Source organism: Cricetulus griseus, chromosome 4 (genome assembly GCF_003668045.3).
Source record: "Cricetulus griseus strain 17A/GY chromosome 4, alternate assembly CriGri-PICRH-1.0, whole genome shotgun sequence".
Taxonomy (NCBI): domain Eukaryota; kingdom Metazoa; phylum Chordata; class Mammalia; order Rodentia; family Cricetidae; genus Cricetulus; species Cricetulus griseus.
The window spans coordinates 137370402-137383500 of record NC_048597.1 but is presented as its reverse complement, the minus strand read 5'-3'; the positions used below and the strand labels follow the sequence as shown (position 1 = coordinate 137383500).

Here is a 13099-nt window from a genome sequence, read left to right as displayed (position 1 = left end):
TCTGATAGGTTTGCCTTTATAGGTTACTTGATCTTTTTCCTTTGCTGCTCTTAATATTTTCTCTTTATTCTATATGTTTGTTGTTTTGATTATTATTTGGCGAGGAGACCTTTTTTTTGGTTTAGTCTATTTGGTGTTCTTTAGGCTTCTTGTATTTTCATTGGCATGTCTTTCTTTAGGTTGAGAAAGTTTTCTTCTATGATTTTGTTGAATATGTTTTCTGTGCCTTTGAGTTGTATTTCTTCACCTTCTTCTATACCTATTATTCTTAGGTTTGGTCTTTTCATGGTATCCCATATTTCCTGGATATTTTGTGTTAGGGATTTGTTGGACTTAAGATTTTCTTTGGTTGATGAGTTTATTTCTCCTAGTGTATATTCAATTCCTGAGATTCTCTCTTCCATCTCTTGTATTCTGTTGGTTATGCTTGTGTCTGTAGTTCCTGATCATTTACCCAGCTTTTCTATTTCCAGCATTCCCTCAGATTTTGCTCTCTTTATTGTCTCTAGTTCAGTTTTTAGGTCTTGAATAGTTTCTTGCGAGATTTGTTGATATCTTGTATTTTTTGGTTTGTTTTTTCTTTCCATTTCTTTAAGGGATTTTTTCATGTCCTCTTCGAGGCCCTCTATCATTTTCATGAAGATGATTTTAAGTTCATTCTCTTCTGCTTTATCTGCATTGTGATGATCAGGTCTTGTTGGTGTATGGTTCCTAGTCTCGATGGTGTCATATTTAGTTTTCTGTTGTTGGATGTGCTTTTGCATTGTCATCTTCTCATCCTTTCTTCTGGTGGGTGTAGCAGGAGGCTCTTCCTCTCCTGGTGGGTATAGGACCAATGTTCCCTTTTGGTAGATGCAAACAGTTCCAGTACTCTGATGTCTGTCCTCTTCTTGTATGGAAGTGGCACTGTTACCGGGGCCTTGACAGTGTCTTGGTGCGTTGGATCCCACTTCCGAGTTTGGATCTGATGAGCAGACCCCTGGCATCAGATGTTTCTGGGCAGGGCGGCAGAACCAGAACTGCGAACAGTCTCTGGCCTACCTGGGCAGGTGGATGGAGCCGGAACTGTTAACGGGGGCTTTGGCAGTGTTCGGGTGTGTTGGATCCTGCAGTCTAATTCAGATCAGGTGAGCAGACCCCTGGTGTCAGATGTTTCCCGAGACTTATTTTGTATCTGAGTACATGATCAATTTTGCTGAGAAGGTATATTCTGTTGTGTTTGAGTGAAATATTCTTTAAATATCTGTTAGGTCCTTTTGGTTTATGTTGTCAGGTAGCTCCAGGTTTTCTCTATTTAGTTTTTGTCTCGATGACCTGGCTATTGGTGAAAGTGGAGTATTGAAGTTACCTGCTATTAGTATGTGAGGCTTTCTATATGATTTAATATGTAGTAGTGCTTCTTTTTCATAAAAAGAAGCCCTTGTGTTTGGTGTATAAATGCTAAGAATTGTCATGTCCTCTTGGTAGATTTTTCCTTTAATGAGTTTGTAGTATTATTCTCTATCTTTTCTGACTAGTTTGGTTTGAAGTCTATTTTATCAGGTATGAAAACAGCTACACCAGCTTGCTTTTTAGGTATGTTCACTTGGAATATCACCCTTTCCCTCTGAGGTGGTATCTATGAAGGTATGTTTCTTAGATGCATTATAGGATGGATCCTGTTTTCTAATCCATTATTTGTCTTTTTTTTGGCGGGGGGAGAATTGAGACCATTGGTGTTGAGTGTTACCAGTGAGCAGTGTTTGTTGAGTCCTGTTATTTTGTTTTTGTGGTGAAGGATTTCTCTCTCTCTCTCTCTCTCTCCCTCTCTCTCTCTCTCTCTCTCTCTCTGATTTGCTGGTATGGATTATTTATTTCATGTCTCTTCAGCTTGAAGTTTCTTCCTAGCACATTCAGTACAGCTGGATTTATACTATATACTGCTTACAAAGGTGTGTGTGTGTGTGTGTGTGTGTGTGCGTGTGTGTGTGTGTGTGTGTGTGTGTGATGGATTTTTTTTCTACATCTGTCATGATTGAATGCTTTGGTGGAGCATATAGTAGTGTTGGCTGGCATTTGCGACCTCTTAGAGCAGTGGTTCTCAACCTGCGAGTCATGATTCCTTTGAGGTTCAAACAACCTTTTAAAGGGGTCACATATCAGTCCTACATATCAGATATTTATATTATGATTCATAACAGTGGAAAAATACAGTTATGAAGTAGCAACCAAAATAACTTTATGGTTGGGGGTCACCACAACATGATGGTCACAGCATTAAGAAAGTTGAGAACCACTGTCTTAGAGTTTGTAGAACATCTGTCCAGGCCATTATTGCTTTTATAGTCTCCATTGATAAGTCCGGTGTTATTCTTTTTTTTTTTTTTTTTTTTTTTTTTTTCTGAGACAGGGTTTCTCTGTGGCTTTGGAGGCTGTCCTGGATCTAGCTCTTGTAGACCAAGCTGGTCTTGAACTCACAGAGATCCGCCTGCTTCTGCCTCCCAAGTGCTGGGATTAAAGATGTGCACCACCACTACCTGGTGTCAGGTGTTATTCTAATAGGTCTGCCTTTATTTGTTACTTGGTCTTTTCCCTTTGTATCTTTTAATATTCTTTCTTTGTTCTGTTTTTTTTTTTTTTTTTTTTGGTTTTTCGAGACAGGGTTTCTCTGTGTAGCTTTGGAGCCTATCCTGGCACTCGCTCTGTAGACTAGGCTGGCCTCGAACTCACAGAGATCCACCTGCCTCTGCCTCTCAAGTGCTGGGATTAAAGGTGTGTGCCACCAAAGCCCGAGTTGTTCTGTATGTTTAATATTTTGATTATTATGTGATGTGGAAAATACCTTTTCTTATCCAGTCAATTTAATATTCTGTATGATTCTTATACCTTGGTACCTCCTTCTTTAGGTTGGAAAATATTTTTCTTCTTGTTGAAAGTATTTTCTATGCCTTTGACCTTTATTTCTTCTCCTTCCTCTATTCCTATCATTCATAGATTTGGACTTTTTGTAGTTCCAGATTTCCTTGATGTTTCATGCCTGAATTATTTTAGATTTTACATTTTATTTGATGATGAATCCATTTTCTCTATCTTGTCTCCAGTGCCTGAGATTCTCTCTTCTGTCTCTTATATTCTGTTGGTGATGCTTGCCTTTGAGGTTCCTGTTTGAGTTCCTAAATTTTTCATTTCTTGTTTTTGCTCAGTTTGGGTTTTCTTTGTTGATTCTGCTTCCACTTTCAGGTCTCAAACTGTTTATTTCTTTCCTTCCACAGTTCGTGTTTTCATAGATTTGTACACTGTATTTATTAATTTCCTCTTTGAGGACCCCTAACATACCCATAAAAGATCTTTTGATGTCTTTGTCTTGTGCATCAGCTACTTGACATATCTCAGAACTCACTATAGGGTTGCTGGGCTTTATTAGAGACATACTTTTCTGCCTGTAAAAAATTATATTTTTACACTAGTGTCTAGGCATCTGGGTTAGGGAAGGTGCTGATTCTAGGTGCTGTTAACTAGTCTCATCTTTGTTGGGTGGCTGTTCTCTTTGTTTCTGTTGCCCTCTCTGGTTCTTAGGAAAGTGTGGTTGCTGTGGGTTGCCTGATGTTTCTGACATCCTGCCTTGTGTGGCCACTGGGGGTCCTGGATAGAATGTGTTTCTTGGTATTGAGAACAGATAGTTAGGGTTGAGATTGGATGGAGAGGTACCATAGGAAAGAGGAAAGCAGGGTATTGGATGTTGGACTTGGGCTAGATCTGGTGGGTTGAGGAGGGTGTGTAAAGGGGACAGTCAAAAAGACTCATAGTGCTAGACCTTAGAGAAAGATGTGGAAAATTTATGTGAATGGAGACCTTGGATGTATTTCAGAATGATCCTGTGGGTGGTGGCAAGTTTGTGGCTCCTGGAGGATACCTAGAGGTAGATTGTGGTGCAGGCAAGGGGTTCCCAGACTTGGCTGGTGCTCTGGATGTGGGACCCAGGCTACATCTAGCCAGTTGGGGAGAAGGCTTGCATAGGTAATGGAAGGGAGACTTAAAGGGCTAGGCCATGGAGAATGATGTGAGTTATCTGTCTGGGTGTAGTGATTGGACATTTCCAAGAGGAGATTTGTGGGTGGTCACAGGTAAGATATGTTCTGCCAGAAGCCTAAAGGTTAGTTAGAGCCCAGGCAGAGATGGCTTGACAAAGTATGGTACTGGGTGGGTGATCCTGGCTAGATTTATTGGGTTGTTGAGAAGGTGTTGATGTGGAGGAGACTTACAGAACTAGATCCTGGAGAAGGAAGTGGGTAGTTTGTCTTGGTGGAGAAGTTGGATGCAGAGCCTTATTATTTGTTAATTTAATATTTGAAATATCTGCAGCACAACCCATTCACCTAAAGACAGAAAAATCAGAGGACCAGCATGGCTACTACAAGACAGTGTCTTTTTCGTAAGCTAGGATTGTGGCTCTCTGTTTCTCCGCATTCCAGAGACAGCCTCATTTTCCTGTGCAGTGCCAGCCTTGCTCCTGAGATACAATGGTGATGGTCGAACTGAACGGACTTGGTCATATTGGGAGCCTGGTTACCAGGACTTTCTTCAATTCTGGCAAAGTGGATGTTGTTGCATAAATGACTCCTTCATTGACCTCAACTACATGATGTACATGTTCCAGTATAACGCTGCCCAAAGAAAGTTCTACATCATGGTCAAGACTGAGAACAGGAAACTTGTCAACAATGGGAAGGCCATCACCTTATTTCAGGAGCAAGATCCCACTAACATCAAATGAGGTAATGCTAATGTAGAGTATACTGTGGAGTCTGCTGGTGTCTCACTACCATGGAGAAGGCCGGGGGCCACTTGAAGTATGAGGCCAAAATGGTCATCATCTCTGTCCCTTCTTTTGACATTCCCAAGTTTGTGATGGGTGTGAAGCATAGCAAGTATGACAGTTCACCCCAAAATGTCCACAATGCTTTCTGTGCCACCAACTGTTTATGTTTAGCCCTCCTGGACAAGATCATCCATGACAACTTTGGCATTGTGGAAGGACTCGTGGCCATAGTACATGCCTTCCTTCACTGCCATCCAGAAGACTGTGTATGGCCTCTCTAGGAAGCTGTGATGTGATGGCCATGGGGCTGCCCAGAACATCATCCCTGCATCCTCTGGTGTTGCCAAGGTGGTGATCAAGGTCATCTCCATGGGGATAAACAAGAAGCTCAATGCCATGGATTTCTGTTTTCCTACCCTAGTGTGTCCATTGTGGACCTGATATGCCACCTGGAGAAAGCTGACAAGTATGATGACATCAAGAAGATGGTGAAGTATGCATCTGAGGGCCCACTAAAGGGCATTCTTGGATACACTGGTGACCAGATTGTCTTCTGGGATTTAACAGTGATGCTCATTCTTCTGCCTTTAATGCTAGGGCTGGCCTTGCTCTTAACTTTGTAAAGCTTATTTCTTGGTAAGACAATGAATATTGTTACAGCAACAGGGTAGATGATTTCATAGCCTACCTGGCCTCCAAGGAGTAAGAAGCCTTGGACCACCTACTCCAGTGAGGACATGAGAGTAAGAGAGAGGCACTCAGCTCCTGAGGAGTCCCTGTCAGCCCTTGACACTGAGCATCTCACTTCACAGTTTTTGTCCCAGAACCCCAGAAAAAGGGGAGGAGCTTAGATAGCCCTACTCTCTAACATCAATAAAATTCACTTAACCCACCAAAAAAAGAGATGAAATTGTTTCCATTAAATCTTTAAAATGGTGGCCTAAACAAGAGTTTGTCCAGAAGTGGGTCTTGTGAAATTTCTCCCATCTGCATTTGCTTGTCACCTAGTGGCATAATTAGCAGGTGTTTTTAAACAACCATATTGTTAAGACCTCATGGTACAGTTTTCTTGTCATTGCTAGAAGAAATTATATAGCAACAAGATCCCGATCTTTTAACTCCTATAATCTCCCAGCCTCTGTTTTGTTATTTTTTCCCTCTAGGCCTCAAGTTTAAAGGTTGCATTGGAGATTTATCAACTGGTCACACAGAAGTCTCTAGTTCTCTGCATTTTAACCAGTTGTGGATTGCTGGTTATTGTAATAATCTCCATCTATTATTTTGTTTTCTATTGCTCTTACAAAGACACCATGATCAGAAGCAACCTGGATGAGTAAAATGTTTATGTTACTTTAAGCTTTCAGTTTATCATGAAGAGAAGCCATGGTAGGTACTGGAAGCAGAGCAGCAACCTGGAGGCAGGAACTGAAAAAGAGATCTTGAGGAATGCTGCTTATTCGCTTTCTTTTCATGGCTTACTAAACCCACTTCTTAAATGATGCAGGACCACCTCTCCAGGAGTGGCAAAACTCATAGTGCACTGGGCCCTTCATCATCAATAATTAATCAAGAAAATTTTCCACAGACTTGCCTACAGGCCAATCTGATGGAGGCATTTTCTCATTTGAGGTTCCCTCTTCTCAGATAACCCTAGCTGTATTGACAATAAACTAATTAGTATAATTTGTTGACACACAAATACATCATTCTTAAGCCATAACCTTTCCTTTCTGATTTATCCCCCAAATCTCATTAATGCCACAATATAAAACAATCTCAAGTCAATAAAACCCATAAGCCTCAGCTTTTCTCCCTAACCTTTTCAATCCTAGGATCTTCACTGCTGCTGAGGCTGCACCTTCACCTGTGCCTCTCGTGGCTTCCCTCGTGCCAAAGCCTCCACTACTCTCCATGATCCCCTCAGTTGTGCAGCTCTCATACCATCAAATCCAGTAACACATGGGAGACTTTGACACATTACCAGCCTCATCTGACAACATAGATGCAGACTTGGCCACCTCTGTGTTCTGGGCACTGATCCCAAGGAAATATTTCCAGAAGGCTTCACCTCAAAGATGTTGATCTCTTCTTAATCAAAGGTGATTTCTAGCATTAATTCTTCCAGTAATGCAAATGACTGTACTTGTCTCTGCAACATGACAGGCCGGGCCTCCATTGTCACCATTTCTCTCATCATTCTTGTCTTCCAAGCTCCCACATCAGCTCATTAAGCAATGATCACTTAGGATATTACCAACTCAATCCCTTACAAAACAACATTGTCATGTCCGTCACAGCAAAATCCCACAATCCTAGTACCAATTTCTGTATTAGTTTGCATTCTCTTTCTGTGATAAAGACACTTGGGTGAAGAAAAGAGTCATTTTCCTGTACAGCTTGAAGTCTACTATGAAGGAAAGCTACAGCAGGAACTCAAGCAAGGCAAGAACATGGAGACAGGAACTGAAGCAGAGACTCCTGCTTTCATTCACAACACAGAACATCCATCCCAGGGGTGACACCAGCCACAGTGATCTGGGCACTTCCACGTCAATCATTAATCAAGAAAATAGGCTTGCCAACTCCAAAAGTATCAAAGACCGAATGTGAAACCTTAGATGCTGAAACTGCTAGGAAAAAAAAAAAAACAGGCAGTAGCCTATACTATGCAGGTGATAGAGGACTTTGTGAATAGGATTCCATTAACTCAAGAGCTAAGGTCATCAATTGACAAATGGGACCTCAAACTCTTCAATACAGCAAAGGAAACAGTCATGTAAAGAGAAGTCCGCAGAGTGGGAGAGAATCTTTGCCAGCTATTTTTCCAACTGAGGATCAGTCTGGTGGAGGCATTTTCAAATAGAGGTTTCCTCTTCTCAGATAACCCTTGCTTGTATAAAGGTTGTAAAACAAAAAAATCTAACCAGGACACTGTCTGTTGCAGAAGAGGCTTATTTGTGAGAGCTACATTCATCTGTGAGTATAAGTAAAAGCATTTAGACTATGGTAAGATATTATATTGCTTTGGGAAATCAGCAGTTGTGCATTTTTCTCTAAGGTCTATCTCTCCATCCATGAGTAATTGTCTGTTTACCCTGACAGACATTAATTCATCCTATTGAGCAGACCTTAAGTCCAATCAGACACCTGTTAGCTAACCCCAAGATAAAAAAATGTCATTATTGCACCACTGGAGATAGCTTGCTGAACTGTTTATTATTGTAGTCCCTAAGATTTACAGCTCCGTGGGCCTATTAATTGCTTTTCTTGCTTGGCAACTTACACAGTCCCTTCCAATACTATCAGAACTAGGACTCAGGGAGGAGTTTTCCAGATTAGTTCCTGTAGCACGAATTCTAATAGTTATTTGGTAAATGTGTCTGTTTTTATTCCATTACCACACTGCTTACATTTCTATAGCTCTGTAGTATAACTTGAAATCTGGGATGGTGATATATCCAGTAGTATTTTTATTGTTCAGGGTTTTTCTGATTATCATGGGTGCTTTGTGCTTCCATATGGATTTTAAGACAGCTGTGGCAATGTTGGTAAAGAACTGTACAGGAATTTTCACCGGGGTCACAATGACTCTGCCGATTGCTTTTATTATGATGTCCATTTCACAGTATTAATCCTATCAATCTGTGATTATAGGAGGTCTTTCCATATTATAGTATCTTCTTAAATGTCTCAATGTTTTCAAGTTTTATTGTACAGGTCTTTTGCTTCCTTGGTTAGATTTACTCCAAAATACTTTATTTTTTGAGAATAATGTGAATGGGATTGTTTCTCTTGATTTCTTTCTTAGGATGCTTGCCATTGGCATATAGGAAGACTACTGATGTTTGTGTATTAATTTTGTATCCTGTTGCTTTGCTGAATGTGTTTATCAGCTATAGGAATTTTTCAGCTGGTGTCTTCAGGGTATTTTATATGTAGACTCATAAAATTTGCAAATAAGGATATTTTGATTTTTTATCTCCCATTTGTATCCCCTTTTAACCTTTTCTTGTCTTATTACTCTAGCTAAGACTTTAAGTACTAGATTGAACAGGAGTACAGATCATTGACATCTTTGTCTTGTTCCTCATTTTACTGGAAATAGTTTGAATTTTTCTTCATTAAGGTGAGGTGGTCTATAGGTCTTTGGGATATTTTTCCTGTATCTGTAGTCTCTCCAAGATTTCTTATTTTGTTTTTTAAAAAAATTGGTTATGTGGGAATCTTACATAGGAAGGACATTTAAGGTAGCCTCTCCATTATTGCTTAGATTTTTAGTTGGGGTCATCCTTGTGGATCCCTGAATATTTCCCTGATGCCAGATTTCTCTTTAAAATTATAATGGCTCCCTCTGTTAAGGCATCTCTTATCTTACTCTCCTTCTCTATTCCTCCCTCTACTCGATCTTCCTGATCGGTCATGTTCTCCCTCTGCCCCCATGTTCTCAATTTACTCAGGGGATCTTGTCCCTTTCCCCTTGTCCGGGGGATCATGTATATCTCTCTCAGGGTCTTCCTTGTTTCCCAGTTTCTCTGATGGTGTGGATTGTAGACTGGTATTCCTTTGCTCTATGTCTAATATCCATATATGAGTGAGGACATGCCATGTTTGTCTTTCACCTCATGCATCCTGATTGCCCTCACCAGTTCTCTCTTGTCTGCTCCCCACTTGCCCCCATATCCCTCCAAACCAAGTCCATTTTGTGTTTTCTGTATACTCAGTGGAACATGGCTAAGCTCCTAGTGGTCAGCCCTCCAAGGGAAGTGAGTCTTTCTCCACATATACCCACCCCTGCCAGGAGCCATTAACTGTGGGAAGCCATGGTGCAGATGAGTGGTGGATCCAGCTCTCCTGGGTGCCCACACCATGGCAACAAGGGGCTCAGCCAAGTCAGCAAGGCTCTCTGATATCAATATGGCTTCAGACAGCAGCCCAGACCACAGACACCACATAGTCCCTGTCCATATCAGGAACAACAGCTCACTCATGGCCATCAGTGTTTGCATGGATTATGGGCTTCAACATGGCCTCAGGTGGCTACACAAGCCACTCATATCTAAATGTCCCACTGAGGCAGCAAAGCCTGAGAAAATCACCAAAGCCTCCATCAGTGCACAGATCACATATGTCCGAATGGATCTCAGGCTCATCACAGCCTGGGAGAGTAGCCTGGACCACAGACACCAGTATGTCCTTTGGTGGCATCAATGGACCACTGTGGTCCTTTGAGGAGGCCCAATCTAGAAAGTGAACCTTCCTCATCTTGGGCCTCCAATATTGCCCACAGCCAGCAGTATCCTGAGGCTAGGTGGCTTGTTTGGGGGATGAATCTGTGTCTGCATAAGCTTGAGGCTTTTGCTGCACACTACTCTGTTGACCCTACTGGACAATGACAGCATGTCAACCCCAGCCCTCTCTGTCACCTGTCACTTCCATTAAAAATTGTTGTTATTAAATTCATTTGAAAAATGAGCTTATGTTCTGAAACTGAAAGGTCACTTGGGAATATAGAAATTACAATATGCAGAGTAAGAATGTTTTTAAAAATCAGACTTATCTGATTTTTAGTTATATATAAGTGAATGTCTGTGTGGGTTTATGCATGTGTGACTGCAAGTGCCCATAGAGGTCAGGAGGGGCAATTAGATACCCCTGTAGCTGGAATTATAGGTGATTGTTATTTACCCACCATGGGTGCTTGGATGGAACTATAGTCCTCTGTAAAAGCCCTGTGTTTTCTTAAGTATTTCTCCAGCCCCAGAGACAGAATTTGAGTTCAATTTTGACTCCAAAACTATTCTTTCCTTACTATGTCAAAGTTCTTACCTAGGGAAATATAATTCTAGCCGGACATTGGTGGTGCATGTCTTTAATCCCAGCACTCAGGAGGCAGAGGCAGACGTATCTCTATGAGTTCGAGGACAGCCTGGTCTCCAGAGAGAGTGCCAGGATAGGCTCCAAAGCTACACAGAGAAACCCTGTCTTGAAAAACCAAAATAAAAGAAAAAGAAATATAATTCTAGATCTAACATATATGTATAATGTGGTATTTTTTTGGTACAGGCATGGCAACGTCACAACAATAAAAAATGATGAAATTTTAACAGCATGTCACTTTCAAAAGACAAAATTATAAATCTATACTTTGGACTGAGAAAGAACATTATGAAGTTGTTCAGTGATGTATGTCATTGAGTAAGTGCAGCTACATGCTGTCAATGCCAGAGAGATAAGAAAGGTGACTCCCTTAAGTGTCAGTTCTGTGTTCTTCTTTTTTGGAATCCTTTTTAAAAAGTTTCTATCAAGAATTCTCATACCTTTTATCCAAAATCCACCAAGTTAAAAAAGATCCCATATATGAGCATATTTTTCTTTCCCTCTCTTGCTTCTGAAGTTTCAAAAGTAGGTTTCAGGTTGTCACTGGTCAAGTTTATAATGTACCCTGGATCTGTTTCTCCATTGCATTGCAGTTTTTAAAATGCTGTATTTTAATAATAAATTTAGTTATACTCTTATATATGCTTGTATAGGTTTATCACTAAAATTGACTAATCTATGTAAATATAACTAATACATAGTTTCAAACTACTTCTCAAATAAATTTGCTAGGTTTTTAATGTTAAAGCAACCATCATAGAATAGTATTTTAGAAAAGCTATCATTATGATCAGAATATTTTCTTCCATCATCTCTTTTACAGGTAGTCATAGCCTACTGGTATCGCACGATTGTGGGAATAATGGATTTATTTGGGATAGAAACTAAGACCTGCTGGAATGTCACCAGAATAGAGCCTCTTAATGAAGTTCAGAGCTGTGAAGGCATGTGTCCTTGTCAATGCTGTTGTGTGCTCATTGGTGTCTTCATAGACATCTGATGTTGTGACACATTTTAAGGTTTATTATAAACTGTGATCAATTTTATTTAAGACAGTATAGAAACGACTCTTCTCAAAAAGTATTTTACACCTTAAAGTTACTTTTTGATTTGACTATAAACTGGAAATTTAACTCGAGCACCAATATATTCCAACATAAGGTATTTTTTAGTAAAAGCCCATCTAAAATACCATCAAAACAAGATGGTACAAAGAATATTTGGGGTAACATTAGTACATACATTTGGGGAACAAAGGGCCAAATATACACTTGTAATAGTTATGGATTAGTTGATGCTAATAATCAGCTATTATAAATATTGCTTTATCCTCATTCACACTATAGGAGGAATTTTAATGAAACTCTCCTTGACTATGTTCTATATTGGTATCTTTGCCCAAGACAAATAAACAAGCAAAAAACAAAACTCCATTGGAATTAAGTAACAGTTTCCCAGATGCCCCATGAGACTCTGTTCATAGCTACAGAGAATCATGTATCTAACACACAAGTATTTTTAATGTCTTCATACATGACTATTTTTCACAATATTGTTGCTTAAATTTATTTAACTCTTGAAATATGAAAAAATTGAATTTCCCATATATTTTTAATTGATTCCCTTAAAAATCTAAAGTGATACTGGTGGAGGGTGTTTAAGGAGTGAAATACTTTGTGATTTTTGCAACATTCCGAAATGGAGACTCTGGCTCATCAAACATTAGACTTTGTAGTGTGTCCATCATCAGGCTTTGTAGTGTGTCCATCATCAGTGTTTCTGTGGATAAAAGGCACATGTGTAGTATATATTTAGTCCCCAATCAGCAACAGGCTGGTGTTTGGTACTTGGAGTGCACAGCAGATCTGGGAGACATGGGTCTTAAACTTGGAGAGCTTATACTATCAGCAGGCTGTTAGCAGTTATAGCCATGGTGCATGTTACAAATGTCCAGATGCTGGGAGTGTAATCAAGGGCAGACCCCACAGGACCACATGCTGCCTGGGAATTTGCATCTTATCTATGAAGAGCCATGCCAGTTGTACATACTGAAGTATCACTGCCAGCTGCATGAAAAGCACATTTGTAAGGGTAGAGGTAGGTTCCATGTAATCTGGCAGAAGCCTGATATATTCTCAGTAAGTTTCTAAGAAAGATCACTGCAAATGTCTGAATTTTGGAAACAGAATGTTTGGGTGAGAAGAAGGAAAGTGAAGAATCATATTACTGGCTTCTAATTTGAGTCTTTCGACTGACAGGAGAATAAAAAATAGCTAGTGTGGATATTGTTTCACTGCATGTATTATCTCAAGGTAACTGAAAGACCCCAAGCTGGAAATAATCAAGTGGGTAGATGGAATATGAAACTTAGAAATATAAAAAAGTTTCAGTCTGGATATAGACTTGACACCAACTGTGCATGGA

At 40.0% G+C, this 13099-nt stretch overlaps 1 protein-coding gene across 1 annotated transcript in view; it reads left to right on the top strand.

The window, feature by feature from the left end:
- The window catches only part of Dpy19l2 (dpy-19 like 2), a 129285-nt gene that overhangs the window by 26962 nt on the left and 89224 nt on the right, over window positions 1–13099 (top strand). Inside the window, exon 5 of the mRNA XM_027411697.2 lies at window positions 11499–11619. Coding sequence (XP_027267498.1) covers window positions 11499–11619 — 121 coding nt within the window. The remainder of the gene's footprint in view (window positions 1–11498; window positions 11620–13099) is intronic.